The 18,499-nt window shown below is 40.5% G+C and overlaps 1 protein-coding gene across 1 annotated transcript in view; it reads left to right on the top strand.

Annotated features, from left to right (window-relative positions):
* The window catches only part of NUP210 (nucleoporin 210), a 126,097-nt gene that overhangs the window by 94,098 nt on the left and 13,500 nt on the right, over positions 1 to 18,499 (top strand). The window contains exons 27-34 of the mRNA XM_032764187.2: positions 631 to 762; positions 963 to 1,121; positions 4,831 to 4,922; positions 8,384 to 8,558; positions 11,920 to 12,095; positions 13,741 to 13,958; positions 15,225 to 15,361; positions 16,496 to 16,619. Coding sequence (XP_032620078.1) covers positions 631 to 762; positions 963 to 1,121; positions 4,831 to 4,922; positions 8,384 to 8,558; positions 11,920 to 12,095; positions 13,741 to 13,958; positions 15,225 to 15,361; positions 16,496 to 16,619 — 1,213 coding nt within the window. The remainder of the gene's footprint in view (positions 1 to 630; positions 763 to 962; positions 1,122 to 4,830; positions 4,923 to 8,383; positions 8,559 to 11,919; positions 12,096 to 13,740; positions 13,959 to 15,224; positions 15,362 to 16,495; positions 16,620 to 18,499) is intronic.

Genomic DNA, 18,499 nt, shown 5'->3' with positions numbered 1-18,499 from the left:
TCAATACAGGCTCTTGCTTATAAGAAAATATGAATAAACAGTCTGATTTAAAAGATAGCCCAATTAAACCAGTCCAGCACAGTACAACACACATGTAAATACAACACAAAGCATATAACAGCCTATTTGCCTTGTTGCCTTTGTACTCACACTTTGTAGGAAAATGTTAGAAAGAAATAGGAGTTAGCAGGAAAGCTGTTTCCTCCATAGCTGGGAGAAACACAAAGACCCAGAGTACACAATTCCCGCCCCTGACTCTTAAAAAAAATCCAGTTCTCTGATTGGTCCTCTGGTCAGGTGTTTGGTTCCCCCTTTGTTCACCCTTTACAGGTAAAAGAAAATTAACCCTTACCTATCTACTTATGACATAGGGCCTCTTACAGAAGGGAGTGGTTTAAAGATTTTTGACGCAAAAGGATATGCCATTGTGAGATTTCTATACATCATATCACTTTGAAGGTGCCCTTGGTAACCCAATATTTTAAAAAGTATTATGTCTTGAGTAATAAAGCTCTTCAGTTGGCTTGGGCATTTTGTGTTGAATTACTATGTTCCTTCCTTACTTGTATAACTAATTTCTGCCCCAAAGTTGCACCTTTTTCAATCAAAGCTCCGTTTGTCTGCTTTCAGATGCCAGTTTATGTGATGGGCATCACCAGTAATCAGACCCCTTTTTCGTTTGGCAATGCATTGCCAGGGCTAACATTTCACTGGTCTGTCACCAAGAGAGATATCCTGGACATCAAGACAAGACACAATGAGGTAAATTCTACTGTAGGCCCAGAAATGGTTAGAGGTGTGGGTGCGTGTGTGCACCCCATTTTTTTGTGATGCTTAAACTTCCCCAGGAAGGGAATTGAGATCCACTGCCTCCATTTGCTCAAAGGGAGGGTACCCACATCAGGCACAAAGATGGAATTCCTTTTTTGTCAACTCCAGTTAATGAGTATTTTCTATTTCAGGCTTCTCTTCAGCTTCCATCAAAATATAATTTTGCTATGGATGTTTATGGCAGAGCGAAGGGAAGAACAGGGCTGAAGGTCATTGTGAAAGCCCTTGATCCTACTGCTGAACAGTTTCACAGTCTGGCAGGAGAGCTGTCAGATGAAATCCAAATTCAGGTAAAATGTTCTGGTCGGCTTGTCTCATTTTAAACAAGAAACTACAATATTAATCAATATTACAGGTCTGAATTAAATACTTTAGAGCAAGGAATGCAGATGTAAAGATGAAGTTCCAGTCTAAGCCCCCACTCTAGATATTGGTGCATAGGTGGCATCTCCCACTACTAAGAGAGAACTTACCCATCTGTTAATTTGGGGTTAAGTGTTGGGCATTCCTTCCCTGATGGTGTCTGAATGTTATTTTGTTGCATTTTCTTTTTAGATGGGGCAGTACTGGAAGCTGGCTGTGGTATTAAGGAAAAGTAGCCTTTAACATGCTATAGAAGTGGCTCTTTCAGACTACATATCAGTGGCCCCATTAAGATACAGTATAGATTAATTTTGTGTAGTGGTGATGCACAATCACCGCAAGTCATATAATGGTTTCTTCAGGTCTTCAGTGCCATTTTATCAGTGTGGTCCGATCTCAGTAACACAGATTTAGAAGGGTTTTCTTGATAGTAACCTAGATCCACTCAGAGAGAGAATTTCACCTCCACAAATTTCACCTGGGGTCCACAAAGGTGGCATTTGGGGGACAAAATTCAGCTCTCAGTGGGCCAATGTGGGGAGAACATCTCCACCCCCTAGATTTTACCACAGGTGGGAATAATCTGAGCAATACATATTAAAAATAATGTGATGGAAATTTCAGTATTATCTTTTGAAACAGTAAGTAAGGTCATTGTTGCTGTGAGTCAGGAGTAAATTGGGGAGAATCCAGTGAAGAAATGTTAGAAAAGTGTACCATTTAGTCAAATGTGTAGGTTCGCTGTGAAGAGAAATGAACATTATTCAAGAAATGAGACACCCAGCATTTACCCCCCTCCTCACAAGCTGTTATGTTGAAAAGCCAGCTGTGCCTGGCTTTTGACAAGAGAGACTGAATCTTCCCAAGTTCTAAAATGTAAACACCGCAGTTGCCTATTATTAAAAATCATATTTTAAAAGTTTCTTTAAAATTACAGCCTTTGCATTTTCACCTTTGCTTCTAAGTGACAATACTTCAAATGTGCACAGTGTACTGTTACAGATAAGTTACGAACAGCAACAGTTTGTGAATATTTTTTTTCTCAGTTTATAGCAGGAAAACATTTCAACCCTGTTTTTGCAAATATGCATGTGAGTAACATTACCTTTTAAGTAGGCCCATTAAAGCCATATGATTAAAGTTATTCACATGCATAAGTGATTGCAGAATTCTGCCCTTATTACGGAAGTATGTTTTACATCATATTAAAGCATAAGGTGGTGCAAGATTTAACACAATCTTCTTTATCTACCAGTTACTGTGCTTATCATTCTTAAATCTTGGCATATATTGTGGATGGTGGGCTAGCAGTATTTGCCTATAGGTTTCGTGGTTAATATGTCACCATAATCAAATTAAAAATCTCAGAGATGGGTGTAGAAAGCTATTAATATTTTAATACTGGCCTTTTCTTTTTAAAGGTCATTTGAGGTCTTGAGTCTAGTGCAGTGTCAGACTTATTATTGAAGTGATGTTGTTGATAATAGAGTTGGAAGCTTCATGAGTCAATTGTAATTTCTTAGCTGGATTCTTGATATTCATTGTTAGCAGCACCCTGAAATTCAAATGGTGCATTTCAAGGTCTTTAAATTGCAAACCATTTGAATGGAAAAATAAAAAATTGTTCCTCTCTTTAGAATGAATGACTGTTCTGTACAGTGGCTTTAATTTTTATTCTTTAACACCACAAACTGGGTATAATGAACACTACAAAGTATCATTCAAAAACGAGCATATTGGCAACTTCCCTCTTTAGTGATTCTTTTTTTCCCCTTGCCTGTTTAAGGGCTAAATGCTGCTAACCTTAATCAAACAGGAAGACCCAACCCTGCAAAGTGCCTTCCACTTCCTCAGAAATGCTGAGCACCCTTAGCTTCGATCATTTTTAATGAGAGCTGGGGACTCTCCGGAGGTGCTCAGGGTCATGTGGCTGCAAGTACTACTGATTAGGATACATATCCTACTCTGTTCTGTAAATACGTTAACCTTTTTGTCCTATGATGGTTTGAGGCTCCCTGTCCCTTGCATAAAACCATCAGGTTTCACACACTGTGATCCGTGGACCCCATAAGATTTGCTGATAGTCTCCAGAGAGCTGGCTGGTGGCTTGGTGCTGGCTTCTTCTCCTTGTTCCAGCTACTAAATCGCATGAAAAGACCATTAAAAAGGCAGCAGAGACTTCCCCTAGTACCAGCAGGGGTCTCAGGTCACCTCTACCCCTCCCCCCAGCGGTCCTGCCCCGCTGCCCAAGTTTTAGTCACAGTGGGTATTTTTAGTAAAAGTCATGGACAGGTCACAGACCTGTGAATTTTTGTTTACGGCCTGTGACCTATCCATGACTTTTACTAAAAATGCCCATGACTAAAACGTAGCCTTATGTATAATACACATGTGCGTATGTGTATACAGTAAACTTACAAATGAATTGCTCCACATCTACAGACTTTCCAGCATGACATCATATCCTTGTACTGAGAAACAATTGGGAAATACAACATATATGCTTATAGAAGTGCATTTTTTTTACAAGAATAATGGGGACAAAATATACTATGTAGCGTAAGTCAGAACCTCCATATGTGATATTTAATCTTGTGTTTCTTTGATTTTTCCACTACTTCATATAATAGAAATATTTAAAAACTGCTTTAAATTTTAATTTTTCAAAAGACTTTTAACACCTTATTGCAAATTCCTTCTAATGAATTCAATCTAAAACACAAAGCTGGGGAAACACAGAGGCAGATAATGCTCTCTGCAGAGATCTAATCCATCCAGAATAAATTGAGAAGCCATACCATTTCTCCTCATCTACATAAATAAAAATCTCTCACTTCAAAGAGAAACAGAGAGCTTATGTATTAAACAGATTAAAAAGGTGATTTTTATTTTCATTGCAATTTGTTCTGTTTGCCTTTGATAACATTTTTTTCTTCAACTGTACATCTTTTCAGTATGCCATACATAGAATCATAGAAATCCTAGAAATGTAGAACTGGAAGAAACCTTGAGAGATGATTTAACCAAGTAAAGCTAGACCATCCCTGACAGTTGTTTGTTCAAACTGTTCTTAAAAACCTCCAGTGATGGGAATTCCACAACCTTCCTTGGAAGTCTGTTCCAGAAATCAACTGTTCTTATAATTAGAAAGTTTCTCCTAATACCTAACCTAAATCGCTGTTACTGCAGAATAAACCACTTACTTCTTGTCCTACATTTGGTGACATGGAGAACAATTGATCATAGTCCTCTTTGTAACAGACCGTAGCACATGAAGACTATTATCAGGTCCCCCAGTCTTCTTTTCTTAAGACCAAACATTCCCAGGTTTTGGTTTTTTTTAAACATTTCCTCTCAAGTCAGGTTTTCTAAACATTTTATCGCTTCTGTTGCTCTCATCTGGACCGTCTCACATTTATTCACATCATTCCTAAACTAGTGCACAACTTGTTAATTCTGTATATTAAAATATAATTAAGGGATTATCACTACGAAGCTCAAAACAGTTGTTCTTATGTCCTTCTTTTGTGTTCCTTTTCTTAATTTTGTTTTGGAAGAGGAAGAATAAATAGAAGTAAATGTTCTTCAGTAGCTAGTCGCTCGTAGAAATAAACAAGGCTACTTTTTATTTTCCAGGTATTTGATAAACTACTTTTAGTTACTCCACAAGTAGATGCAGAGCAGATCTTAATGTCACCTAACTCATTTATTAAACTTCAAACAAACAGGTAAGTAGTAATTTTTTACAGTGGGCCTGTGTGTCAGCAATTTATTGTAGCTGTAAAGTATAATTCTTGATATTTAAAATAACTTTTTGTCTGTTTCGTTAAAAAAAAAAAGTCTCCCTGTACATTCTTATATTGAAGGATTTATCTTTATCTCTACGTTTGTTTTCTATCAGATCTTGTGCTTGTCTTTCCTTAGTTAGAAAGCTATACCTACACAGTCGTATAGGTCTGAGAACTTTTAGGTCTTGGTTTTAAGAGGTGCTGAGAATCTGTAGATTACTTTAACTTGAGTTACGGGTACTCAGCACTTCTGAAAACCAGCTCCTTGATGTTCTTCTGACTGAGGGGCTGAGACTAGATCATGAGACCAGAAGGTGTTTTACCTAAAGATCACTACTTAAATCCACTGATTTTTGGTAATGTTTTTATTTACTGAACTTTCACGTCACCATGGTAAAATCTGCATTTTGTTTCTTAAAAATAATAAATATTTATTTTTGTCTCGAGATTTTTTTACATGTCACGGTTACTTAAAATGATTGTATTTTGAGAAGTAGCAGTGTAAAAAATGTCGTGTCATTCCAGATGTATTATTTCTTAATGATTTCCAGCTCTAGTTTGTACAGAGTACAACTAAGAAAAGACTAATTTTTTTTGTCCCAGCCAGGCTTGATCTGCAAGTCTGGTTCATGTATTATCACTAGTAAAACTCTGGTCTTGGTTACATATCTGTAACTCTGTCTTCAATAGGATTACAGAGGTGTAACGGGGTGTGGAGGGGTGTGGAGACAGCAGGACAGGATTTTGCCCTTCATTTCGAATTTAGTTAATAGCTCTCGTGATGGCTTGTGCGTCCGAAAAGAAACCTGCTTTCACTCCCAATTGCTAACACTGGCTATACAGAGCTATTGGGATTGAAAAAAGCAGAAACATTTTTCCTGCCAAAGTCAGGGAACGGATCTGCTGAATAAGGAGGTATCATTTTTATATTGTCACTTTTCAAAGAATTGTTCTTTAAACTTATTTCAGGCTTGATATAGTTTGTCTTAGTGGCTGAAAATTTCAAGCCCAGTGCTAGAAAAGGGCAGCTATTTTCCACGGGGGTTTTACCCATGGGGTCAGGACAAATGGTGTTTGCATTACTGCTTTCTCCAGGGGAGGAAAGCTTTAAAATTTGACTGTCTCCTTTGGCTGCATCATCCTTTGGCTGCCTGAGGCATGATGCATTGAATTCATTCATGTGTCTTAACGGTGAATACATTAATCAAAATCCGGTCCTGGTGCTGTAAACTCCATACAATAAAGGATCTCCTCCACCCCACCCCAAAAAACCCCAGCAGAGCTAACATACTTGAACAATCCCATGAGTTTAATTGTAATTCTTGTTTTCCCTCCCCTAACTTCCCTCTATTACTCTTATATTATCAGCTGTGGTGCTATTTCTGACACCTAGCGTATTGTTTCTAAACCTCATATCCTTGCTCATACTGAATAGTATCTTACTCAACATATAGCACTATTGGAGATGATGAGACTCCTCATGGCATAAAGTGAGTAAGAGTATCAGAATCTGCCATTTAGCCTATAAGTTATCAGGGGCAAGGACCATGTGTCTTGTTCTGTAAATGGCCTAGCACACTTGGTATGGTCAATAAATTAAAATAATCCTTGTGGCTCCCTGGCCTCTCCTCTTAAGGCTTTTTGAGGTTACTCTGAGCAGCTGAGGGTCCAACCAATGGAGAATAATTTGCATACTCCTTTTCACTGCACATCTCCCACAATGGTCAGACCATTCCCACTATCCTGGGATATTCCTGTCACAGTTCAGGGCAAGTGCACATGTATTCTCCCCTCATGGTCCCCCAAAGGAATCTTCTCTAGGCTCCTGACTCCTCAGCCTTCTTCTCTTTTGGATAGAGACCTGCATCTCTCTCCCTCCTAACTGGGAGATTTCCAGACTCCACTGCTCCTTCCTTGCACAGGGATATTACCAGCAAGCGAAACTGCCGAACCAGGCCGGCGTCTGTGCTTGGCTTTCTCGCCAAAGGCTTTGAACAGCGAAATTGACCGCAGTTACATGTTACCACACAGTTCTTTCTAAGCAAGCACATTTATTCTTGAGGTGAAAACATTACAGAGTAGACATATAAAAACAATAAAAAAAAAAAAAACCTACAGACATGCTAAAAGGTTACCACAGTTGATCTAGTATGGCCCCCTAAGACTGATAGATGAAGTCTTTCCAACTCTTCTGCAAGTATAAAGGCCCTCTTTGGACAGAAAGTTCTGACTGTTGACTGAATCAGAAAGAAGTCTTTGAATCAGTTTAAACTCAGGCTGTTTATCCAAAAGTCCTTTTGTCTGTTGGCCTCAGGAGGATCCAGTTTGAACTCAGATCTGTAAGCCTCTCTGGGAAGTGATACCTCAGGGAGAGGCTGAGGAGGGAGATATAACAACCAGGCTGATTCCCTTTAATCACCACTCACAACTTCAGCTCCTAGAGGAGCTGTGGTAGTCCTTCTGCATGAAGAATGACATAATCATGCACAAACCATTCATTTAAAACAATGGACCCTAAAGATGCTCTGTGGGGTTGCAATATCTGTCACATCTCCCCCAGAGAGGTTACATACAATCCCAGCCCACAATAACACACAAACTAAGGCCTTTCAAGGAGAGTTGCCATATTTGTCACAATGCCACCAGAAACAGTTTATCCTGTGGTATAACCCAGCCTGGCACCTTCACTGTTTGACCAGCCATGAAGGGCCATCAGGATGCAGTTTCCGTGTTGGGTTCCACAGAAGGAAAATGCTGTATTCTCAGCTGAATGGGAAAATGCATGGGGGTGAGGAGAGAGAAGAGAAGGTTGTTTATATGTATGGTAGAACATGTATAAGTGGTTCTTTAAAATATCCAATGAGTCAGAATGCCTGCTAATTAGAGTTTATACGTTTGCTCACTTTACTTATTAATATGCTAATACCATGGAGTGTTTTATTCCAAAAATGAACCTTGTGTACAAACACAATTTCCAGGAAACTAATGAGAACTACTTAGTCATGTTCCTGTCTTTATCTTTATTTTTAATACCGGTGTTGACCCTGGTAGACTAATCTGCTACTGAATACTGATGACAGAAAATGTCTGTGAAAGCCACATGCTGTACCCTTATACATTAATATTCTGAATGAAGTTCACATCAGTAATGATGACACTGTAAGGTAGTGGACAGCAAGTGGATTTTAATATATGCCCAAGCATAGATCAGACTTCTTCCAAGAAGGCTTGAATCAGGATCTGAACACTTGAATCTTAGATTAGATTACAACGCTTTGTGGCTTTATAGCAAAAACACGGTAAACGCACATATCAGATAGCACTAGTTTACGCTTGCTTTAAATAAATCTGGTTGTAAATGTAGATTTTTTTTTAAAGCTTTCTGTTTTTGCTTTATCAAGGGACAGAGTAGCTTCCCTGAGTTACCGTGTCCTGGATGGTCCCAATAAAGTTCCCGTTGTACAGATTGATGAGAGAGGCTTTCTGAACTCTGGGTCCTTGATAGGATCATCAACAATCGAAATAATTTCCCAGGAACCGTTTGGAATCAACCAGACCATTGTAGTTGCTGTTAAGGTAGTATTTTTCTCTTTATCTTCACTAGGGTCAGAATACAATTAAGGCTAATGCTGTTTCATTCGTTAAAAACATACGCTCCTATGACACCAACTGAATAAAGTTAATTTCACCTTTAAATTCTGCAAAGTATAAAATGCACAAATAAATGGACAGTTCAGTGTTCTTTTTAACAAGGTGTTAGAGTACCAGTTTGGTGGTGTAATGAAGTTTTAAAATGTGCATCTCCTCGCATCGGAGAATTCTCAGCCGTAGCACAGTTCACCAGAAATGTGCATGTGGATTGCGTGTGCACGTATAAGCTAGAAAAATATTGTCCTAAAAAAAATCTCTTCAGAAGTGTTTTCTTTTAGACTTGTTTGATGCTCTGTAGCTACTGACATCTATCATAGGTGGTTCATTTCTCAAGGAGAGGAAAGGGATAAAGCCAGCTAGAGTGATGAATACAGTGTCAGCTACAAGGTGACTAACAGTGATGCTTGAATTTTCAGCGTGTCTGTGTTGTGCAGAAATCTCATTATCTATCTTCAGTTTCCAAGTACTGTAGCTTTTAACAGACTCTTTCTACAGGGAATCAAAACAGGAGAGTGACTAGCCTCAGGTTCAAATTTAGCTGCTGTCCAATGTACTCAGTAAGCTGGGCAAGAAGCTTGTGCAATGTTGGTGCATGTTGCTTGTAGTGCTAAAGTTCTCTGAAGTGCCTTCACTTCAGAGAAGGCACAAAAGTTATAGTAGGAACCAGCAGCGAAGGGATTAAATTGTCACCCTGACTAATGCTCTTTCATATGATTACCATTATTAAATTACATGGACTTCTGCTTGGGTATAATCATGCATGTTTCTGTTTCACCACTTTGGGCACTTATGGCTCATCTGTCTGTCCTGCTCTGTCTAAACCAAAGTAATACGGAAGAGTATATGAGTACTTTCCACATCCCTCAGGCCATAGCTTACTTCCCCCTTCCTAATACTTAGCCTAGACTCTGCTGGGTCCTGATCCAGTGTTCGTTATAACCATGGAAAAGACTCCTGTTGATTTTCTCGAGAGCTGGATCAGATACCCTGGCCTGCATGGTGGGGTGGTGGAGCCACGCTCTCTCCAGTCACTTATTCATTCTGTCTGTTCATGGAACCAGCAAACTGCAGGATTGAGGATTTAAGACTGTAAGCTCTTTGGGGTATGGGGTGTCTTTTTATTTCACATCCATACAGCTTCTACCGTGACCTGTCTACTTATCTTAGGTACTTATCTGGCCCTGTTGCCATCTGAACACCTCATATCTTGACTATCTTTATCCTCACAATGTCCCTATGAGGTAGAAAAATTATATTAGCCCCATTTTACAAATGGGGAATTGAGGCACAGAGAAACCAGGTGACTTCTCCAAGGTCACACAGGGAGGCAGAGCAGGAAATGAACCTAGGTCTCCTGAGTCACAATAAGCTAATCCTCTAATCACTGGGCCTTCCTTCCTCTGTCTAGCTGTACATACCAATCTGAGTATTTTGGCAGTCTTTGCTCAGGAGAGGCTGTATTACTGAAACAGCAGGAGGCAATGAAAGTAAGCAGTGATGTACTATACCAGAGCTTTGTGGGGAGGTAAGCTCGGCACTTGCTCACATGCCGTCTGGGCTCTAGTCAACCCAAACGTCAAAACATTAATGCTAGAAATATTCAGAAAGCTGAGATGTTCTTAAAAAATAAATAGCTGCTTTCATCAATGTTAGATTTAGCAGTTGTCTCTTGCAGACTCTGTTTTGAGACTGTTAAGTAAACCAGGCTTGAAAGTCTCTCATGGAAATGGCATTTTTGTTATCTTGTTACATCAGTTAGTTGGGCAGATGGCCATATGCACTGATATTTTAGCTTATTACATCAGCTAGTGGAGCAGACAGCTGTACATACTGATATTTTAGCCACAGTTTTCAGACTCACCAAAGATGCAGTTTCCTTGAGGCCAAAGCCTTCTTTTCCTTTTCAAGTTTTGACATGTACATTTTGAGATAAAATGTAACACTCTGTTATCTGAGCCTCTTGGCTCAGAAGAAAGGTATCCTTGAGGGGAGCATTTAAAGTACTGTTCTTTATACAGTTGAAGTTTTTTTTTTTTCTTCCTTTATCTTTCCATTATTTATTTTCCAAAAGCTGTATCAGAGAAAACACACATTGTCCCTTTACTTTTGATAGCTAGCCTAGATAAGTCAAACAGGTTTTCCTTTTATTAATTAATAGTGGAAATACATTTCCACAACAGAACATTTGTGAATTCATCGTCGTAAGAACGATTCCCTGCAGGTAAGTGTTGCTGCAAAAATTGTCTTTATTTTTGCACAAATGCTTGTTTCTTTAAATAGCTTGAAAAATGGGAGCAGGGATTGCAAACCCATTCTGATTTTCTTGGGCAGGGAGCCATTAAACCAGCAGAATGCAGCTTGCTGGCCAGTCTGGGCTTAACAGATGGAAGGTAGGCCCAATAAGTCAAGCCATAGGAGAGTTTATTTCAGAGTGGCCTGGCCCCTTCTGCAACATGGGCATTCCCTTTGAACGTCCTGACTGAGATTCTGTGCTGTGCTTCTTAGAGATGCAATACAGAACTCGCAGCCCAGTGGAAGTTATGTAGCTAAAGTGATTTAGTCCTAGGCAACTCCTGCAGCACCAATATAATAGACACAACCCAAGGGAGCTGTCTGAATTGCAGCAGCCTCTCCCTGGCTGCCCATAATCTCCACAGTGCTGGAGCCACACCCCTCTATAGCAGGTCTTGAAAGGTGGCCACTGGAGGGCAGCCTTACAGCTGTCTTCCACTGTTCCTGCATTGGAGGAAATCTTCCCCCTGCCAGATCTTGGGCTTTTAGAGTCCCTTTATGCCTGAGGTAGAGGTATTGAAGCAGATGTTAGAATCTCATCCCTTGTTCATATGTACCTCATGCACCACTCACCCAGGGGTGGATCTTTGGGAATGTATAATCTTTGTATATCCACCTTTACTGGGGAGAAGCCTGCAGGTTATTAGTTAAGTTGTGTATCTGTTGAATTTTCTGGTTTTGTTTTACAGGACAAACACATCATCTCTGTAATTTTGTGCATTTGTTATATGTCGTCGTTGCTTCTCAGCTCCTGGTGCTATACGAGCAGGAGATGCTTTGCAAGGACTTTATGAAACATAATAAATCCTGTGTGAAATTAAAAGCTCCATCTCTCAATTCTGTTGTAATGTCCAGACTAAAAATGTATGGTTCATAAAGAACTCTTCACATATCTGTGTCTGAAAATTATTTAAATAGCTTTATTTAATAGGCACACCATAGTCAAGGGAAAAAAGCACTTTACAGAATATCATCTTTTATTAATGTCATACAGGTGTCTCCTGTTTCCTACCTGAGAATCTCCATTAGTCCTGTTCTGCACACTCAAAACAAAGAGGCTCTGTTGGCACTACCATTGGGTGTGACATTAACCTTCACAGTCCATTTCCATGATAACTCTGGAGATACCTTCCATTCGCACAATTCTGTGCTCAACCTTGCAACCAACAGGTAAGTGTCTACATCATAGTATTAATTATAGGGGCAGCAAAGAAATGTAAAAGACATTGTATTATACCAGTCATGATAACTGCCCAGGGGATAAAGCTATGTCAGCAACAGTGTGCTGTACTTCTGGTGGCAGATTGGGATCACAGGCTTGGGATCATTGATTGACTTCTGAAGTGTGTACAGCCTTCAGAGTTGCCAGAAAAAAGGGCACCAGTTAGTCACCAGTATTGACCTGACAAAATGAAGTCATGCCTAGGCAGAGGGCCAGTGGGAATGGGGAGTGTATGGGTGTATATGCTTCCAGTGATTCTGAATCATTAAGTTATACACATTGTTGGCTTATGTAACAAGTTGATCTTATTAGTGTTGGCCTTACCCTTCCTTTCCTTCCTCCCTCCTGCCATTTGTCACACTCATTGCAGCTTGTCTTAAACTTAGGGAATTTGAAGTGGGGACTGTGTCTTCAGATGTGTTTGTACAGTCTTTAGCACAATGGGGATGCGATCCTGACTGGGGCTTTTGGGCACCACCAGGATACAATAAAAAAATCACATTTGGTCAGTGGGATGTTCATCAAATTCCCCAACGATTGCTGCACAAAGTTTGTCTTCCACAGAACTCCTTGTGTAAATACTTCGGTGAGAGTCATGAGGAAAAGAGAGATATGGGTTGGGTTTTTTTTAAAGCTATCTTGTCTTTCCCCCACTCATAGATAGATAGATCTTGGTATTAGTATGGTCAGGGGCGGCTCCAGGCCCCAGCACACCAAGCGCATGCTTGGGCAGCAAGCTACGGGGGGAGCTCTGCCGGTGTTGCGAGGGCGGCAGGCTGGCTACCTCCAGCAGCTTGCCTGCGGAGGGTCCGCTTATCCCGTGGCTTCGGTGGACCTCCCGCAGGCATGCCTGCCATGCCTGGGGCGGCAAAGTCCCTAGAGCCGCCCCTGAGTATGGTCAGGAGTGTGCAGTGTTGGGGAGAGTGCATATGTCAGTAGCAGTTTGAAGACACTGACCTAGTAGAGTTAAGACATTTTGGCTGACCAGCTGCATTTAGTGCTAGACCCATTCATAGGGTTTCTTTTTATTCCTCCTTTCCTCTGTGCAAAAGTGAAAGTAGAGGCTTGCCTCTCTTTAAGAGCTTCTTGAAATGCTAGAAAATGATATATTAGGTCATAAGGACCTCATGATTTCCTCTTCTGGACTCTCAGACTCATAGACTTTAAGGTCAGAAGGGGCCATTGTGATCATCTAGTCTGACCTCCTGCACATTGCAGGCCACAGAACCTCACCCACTCCTGAAATAGACCTCTAACCTCTGCCTGAGTTACTGAAGTCCTCAAGGTGTGGTTTAAAGAATGCAAGTTACAGAAAATTCAGCATTTACACTAGTTTAAACCTGCAGGTGACTCATGACCCGTGTTACAGAGTGCAGTGGTTAGGATTCAAATGTTCTTAAATGACAACTAAATACATCATTTGTCTATTTTTGCTCCTTTTTGTTAATCTCAGTTAATAACCATCCCAAAAAAGGAGTTAGGCAAAGTGAGATGTGTTTTAAAAATTGAGTAAATACCTATCAGACAGGAGGAGGGTAAAGGGAATAGCAGAATTTTCTGAAAACCAAAGCCTTTTTTTCCTTTTATTTACAGAGATGACTTTGTACAGATTGGGAAAGGAACCACGAACAATACATTTTTAATTCGAACTGTAAATGTAGGCTTGACTTTGCTTATGGTTTGGGATACAGAGCACAGTGGAATTGCAGATTATGTCCCTCTTCCTGTGCAACATGCCATTTTCCCTGAGCTCAGGGACATGGTAGTAGGTGATGTCATCTGTTTTAGTACTACACTGATAAATCAAGAAGGTAAGAAACACTAGCTGTTTAAATGCATTTCAATGCTGGCTCTGAATTACCATGGAAACTTCGTAGTGCTATGCATTGTGACAGTCTAGGGAAACTAAATACATTATTAATGATGATGATCAGAATCAAATGACACTCGCTATTCTTTTGAACACCACAAATACGTTTGATCAACTGCAGCTTTCAAAAATTTCACTTGTGTTGAGCTCTTGGGCATCAAACATCTGCAGTTTCCAATTCAATTGTTCCTAAAATATAAAACATTCTGGAAAAGGCTTAGTTAAAAAAAATGAACAGGGATAATAATACAGAGACACAGTCTTGAGGCCTTTATTCAATCCTCTAATTAGTTCTTTGTCCTTAATGGGATTTTTGCAAGAGTGGAACTTCTGCACGTGTAACTGAGAGCAGAATGTGGCTCTGAGGCAAGAACCTCAGAATCTAGCCCCCACGCATCAGATAGCATAGCTGATAATATGTGCGTGCACACACAGAGTGGTGAGAATTGGTGCATATAATGGTGCATACCTATTGTTACAGGGTCAGGCCAGATGGCTACAGAAGAGTGATAGAAGGCAGACATTTTAGCCCCAGGTTAAGTAGGTCCCCTTTCCATGGGTAAGGTAACAGGGAAGGTTCCAGAACAATCAGGAATTTTCTGGAAACAAGGCTGATTAGAACATCTGCAGCCAGTCAAGAAGCTGCTAGAATCAATTAAGGCAGGCTAATCGGAGCACCTGGGTTTAAAAAGAATCTCACTTCAGTTTGTGGTGCGTGTGTGAGGAGCTGGGAGCAAGAGGCACAAGGAGCTGAGAGTGAGAGGATGTGCTGCTGGAGGATTGAGGAGTACAAGCGTTATCAGACACCAGGAGGAAGGTCCTGTGGTGAGGATAAAGAAGGTGTTTGGAGGAGGCCATGGGGAAGTAGCCCAGGGAGTTGTAGCTGTCATGCAGCTGTTACAAGAGGCACTATAGACAGATACAATCCACAGGGCCCTAGGCTGGAACCCAGAGTAGAGAAAGGGCCCGGGTTCCCCACAAACCTCCCAACTCCTGATCAAACACAGGAGGAGTTGACCCAGACTGTGGGTTCCACCAGAGGGGAAGATCACTGAGGTGAACAAATCTGCCAATAAGCGCAGGACCCACCAAGGTAGAGGAGGAACTTTGTCACAATATAGATAACATACTCTAGTTTGAAAACACACATGGCTAGCCTATTGGAACCCTGTTAAGCAGTTAATTTACAAATAGTCTTTTCTCATAGGCTTGTCAGGAGTCTGGAGCTCTTCACTAAGCAGTGTTCTTCAGGTTGACCCAAGGACAGGTGTAGCTGTGGCAAGGGATTCAGGAGTTGTTACTGTTTATTATGAGATTCCTGGACTACTTAAAACATACAGGGAGGTGAGAGACTTTTAACTTCCACTAGTACTGTTGAGGTTTGTTTGCTGTCTGTTAGGAACATATTTCTACCTACAGTTAATTTTAAGCTTCTGTTACTGTCCTTATTTAATTTTTTTCTTGGAAATATATAAATTTGTTCCTATATCTATACTGTTTATCTTGAGCAGAAGATGAATTGATGGGGAAAATATTTGGTGTACTTCCAAAGACATCATGGTTATATTTTGTGTTTAAGAAGGCAATTAAACTTAATAGTTTGTATTTTGAGCCTGCGTTATTTTTATATGGCACACTTCATTTCTTTGCTTAGCTAAGTTGGTTTCAGATGCTGAACAACTTTTGGTTAAGGCAGTGTTTCTCAAACAGGGGTTGCCACTTGTGTAGTGAAAGTCCCTGGTGAGCCGGGCTGGTTTGTTTACCTGCCCTGTCTGCAGGTCCAGCTGATCGCGGCTCCACTGGCGGCAAATCACTGCTCTGAGCCAATGGGAGCTGTTGGAAGCGGCAGTCAGTATGTCCCTTGGCCCGCGCCGCTTCCAGCAGCTGCCATTGGCCTGCAGTGGCAAACGGGGCAGGTAAACAAATGGCCCGGCCCTCCAGGGGCTTTCCCTGCACAAGCAGCGACCCCAGTTTGAGAAACACTGGATTAAGGCTCTGCTTTTCTGAATGAAGTTTCACTGTTTGAATGAGATACCAACCAGAATTTTTTTTCATATGGTACCATATGTACTGTATATCAGCCAGTCGGTATTACTGAATTTAAAGGGAATTGCATTTATTTGATCTTCAGTGAAATAGTTCTGTCTACACTGATATCACAGTATCAGCAGATGTAAGAGCACCAGACATTATTTTTAATTAAATTAAATCCAGCTTTTTTTGTGCCTGTTTTTTTGTGACTGATTTGTGAGGGATTAATAGAAATAGTAAAATGTTTTTCTAACTTAAGTTGCCTAAAAGAGCAACTTCTAAAATTAAAGAAATGCAGCATTTCTTTAAAAAAAAAAATAGCATCTTTTGTCTGGTGTGTGAGAGAGAGAGGAGTATCCGTTTTTGACTTACTAAAATCCATTCCTGCCTTAATTTGTGTTCATTTAACAGTTTGTGTAGCAGGGTTCTTTGGTGTCTTTTTTTTAGGTATTGATCAGTATTCCTCAAAGGATTATAGCAATGCATGTAACTGGAGTGAAAACAAACTTACAAGGAGTTGCAGCTTCAAAAGTTTTAGTTACAACAGGGGACAGAAGCAAAAATTTGAAAGGTACTGTGCTGAATCTTCTCCTGCTTGCCTGTTCGTTACTTAAGCACATGCATGATGCACTGTCTCTCCTCTAGCATTTAGGAGTGTAGCAAGAAAGGATCCTGCACTAGTGCTTCACCATTGCCTCAAGTTATGTAGGGGGAGTCATGGTCATGTTGTGTGTTTGTAGGGACTTACTGGCTTTTTTCTTCCCCTGCCAAAATCTCGGAGTGAGACGACCATGGACATGCTCCTGAGTCACCACACCCAGTGATGGAGGATTGGACAGCCAATGAGAGCTTTCGAGCAGCTGGGCTAGAACCAGGAGGGAGGGGAGAAAAAGCCCAATCTTTCCCTCCCAATAGCCGTGAAAGATGGGGCGGCAAGAGCTGAGACTCCCTGATGCTCTCAGCAACTGTATTATGTGAGTGAGATGTTCACAACACTGTGTGGTGAATTGAGCCAGGAGGTTGCATAGTGTGAAGATACTGAATTGCAGTGAGGCATCATCATATAGTGATACACTATTGTGATGCCAGTATTGCCACATACTCTCAGGAAGTCAGAATGTGATTCTTTTGTGGCCAAGGAGCTGTCCAGCTGTTAATATGGGAGTTCTGCTGTCCTATGCTGTGAGCTCTTCATAATGATTGTAAGGCCTAAGTATATGACTATACTGAAAAAACCGAAAGCCTATGGCAATGAGTCTCAGAACCCTGGCTGGGTTTCAGAGTCCAAGCAGGAATGTCTGTGTGGCTATTTTTAGCTCTATAGTGCAAGTCCCACTCTGAGACTCACTGCTGTGGCGATTTTTCTCAGTGCAGATGTACTCTTAGTGCTTTGAGCCACAATACTGTCACAACCACAAGGAACTCAGAACAAGGTTCTGATATGTTACAATGGAAAAAGATAGTATTAGAGGGGTAGCCGCGTTAGTCTGAATCTGTAAAAAGCGACAAAGAGTCCTGTGGCACCTTATAGACCAGGGGTTCTCAGACTTTTGTACTGGTAACCCCTTTCACATAGCAAGCCTCTGAGTGGACCCCCCCAATACATTAAAAATATTTTTTTATATATTTAACACTATTATAAATGCTGGTGGCAAAGCAGGATTTGGGTGGAGGCTGACAGCTTGCGACCCCCCCTCCCCCATGTAATAACCTCATGACCACCTGAGAGGTCCTGACCCCCAGTTTGAAAACTCCTGTTATAGACTAAGAGAAGTATTGGAACATAAACTTTTGTGGGTTAATACCCACTTCATCAGACACATGGAAAAAGAGATGAATTTATTTTTGAACTGTCCTCGGGAGCCAAAAAATCTTACCACATTATAGGTGAAATCGCATTATATCGAACTTGATTTGATCCGTGGGAGTGCGCAGCCCCGTCCCCCTGGAGTGCTGCTTTACTGTGTTATATCCAAATTTGTGTTATATTGGGTGGCATTATAACAAGATAGAGGTGTAATATAAGCATCTCTAAAACATTCTTTCATACAAATGACTGATTTGTAATACATGTACAGGAATCATTCTGTATTTTTTTGAAGGTGATGGAGGAATTTGTACCATTGTTTAAATATGAGTTTTAAAATATTTTCAGTTAATGAACTCAAAATAGCTCAGTAAATTTTCATCAACTTTCCTAAGAGATTTAACCTTTGGGTTTCCAAAAAGGAAAAGAGTTGAGAAAGTTGATCAGTAGAGCTGATTTTAAAAATGTTCACATTTTGGGGATAAAAATGGAGAGAATTTCAATGGTTTTAGCAAAAAAGAATAATAATAAAAATAACAATCCCCCTACTTTTCAACCAGCTGTTCGAAGGCTTTTAAAATTTTGAATTTTCAAATTAAATAAATGGGTGAGGTTTCAGAAATAAAACTAATGTAATTTTCCCC

Source organism: Chelonoidis abingdonii, chromosome 17, assembly GCF_003597395.2.
Source record: "Chelonoidis abingdonii isolate Lonesome George chromosome 17, CheloAbing_2.0, whole genome shotgun sequence".
Taxonomy (NCBI): domain Eukaryota; kingdom Metazoa; phylum Chordata; order Testudines; family Testudinidae; genus Chelonoidis; species Chelonoidis abingdonii.
The sequence above is the reverse complement of the archived record's forward strand: the minus strand, read 5'-3'. Positions and strand labels throughout refer to the sequence as shown.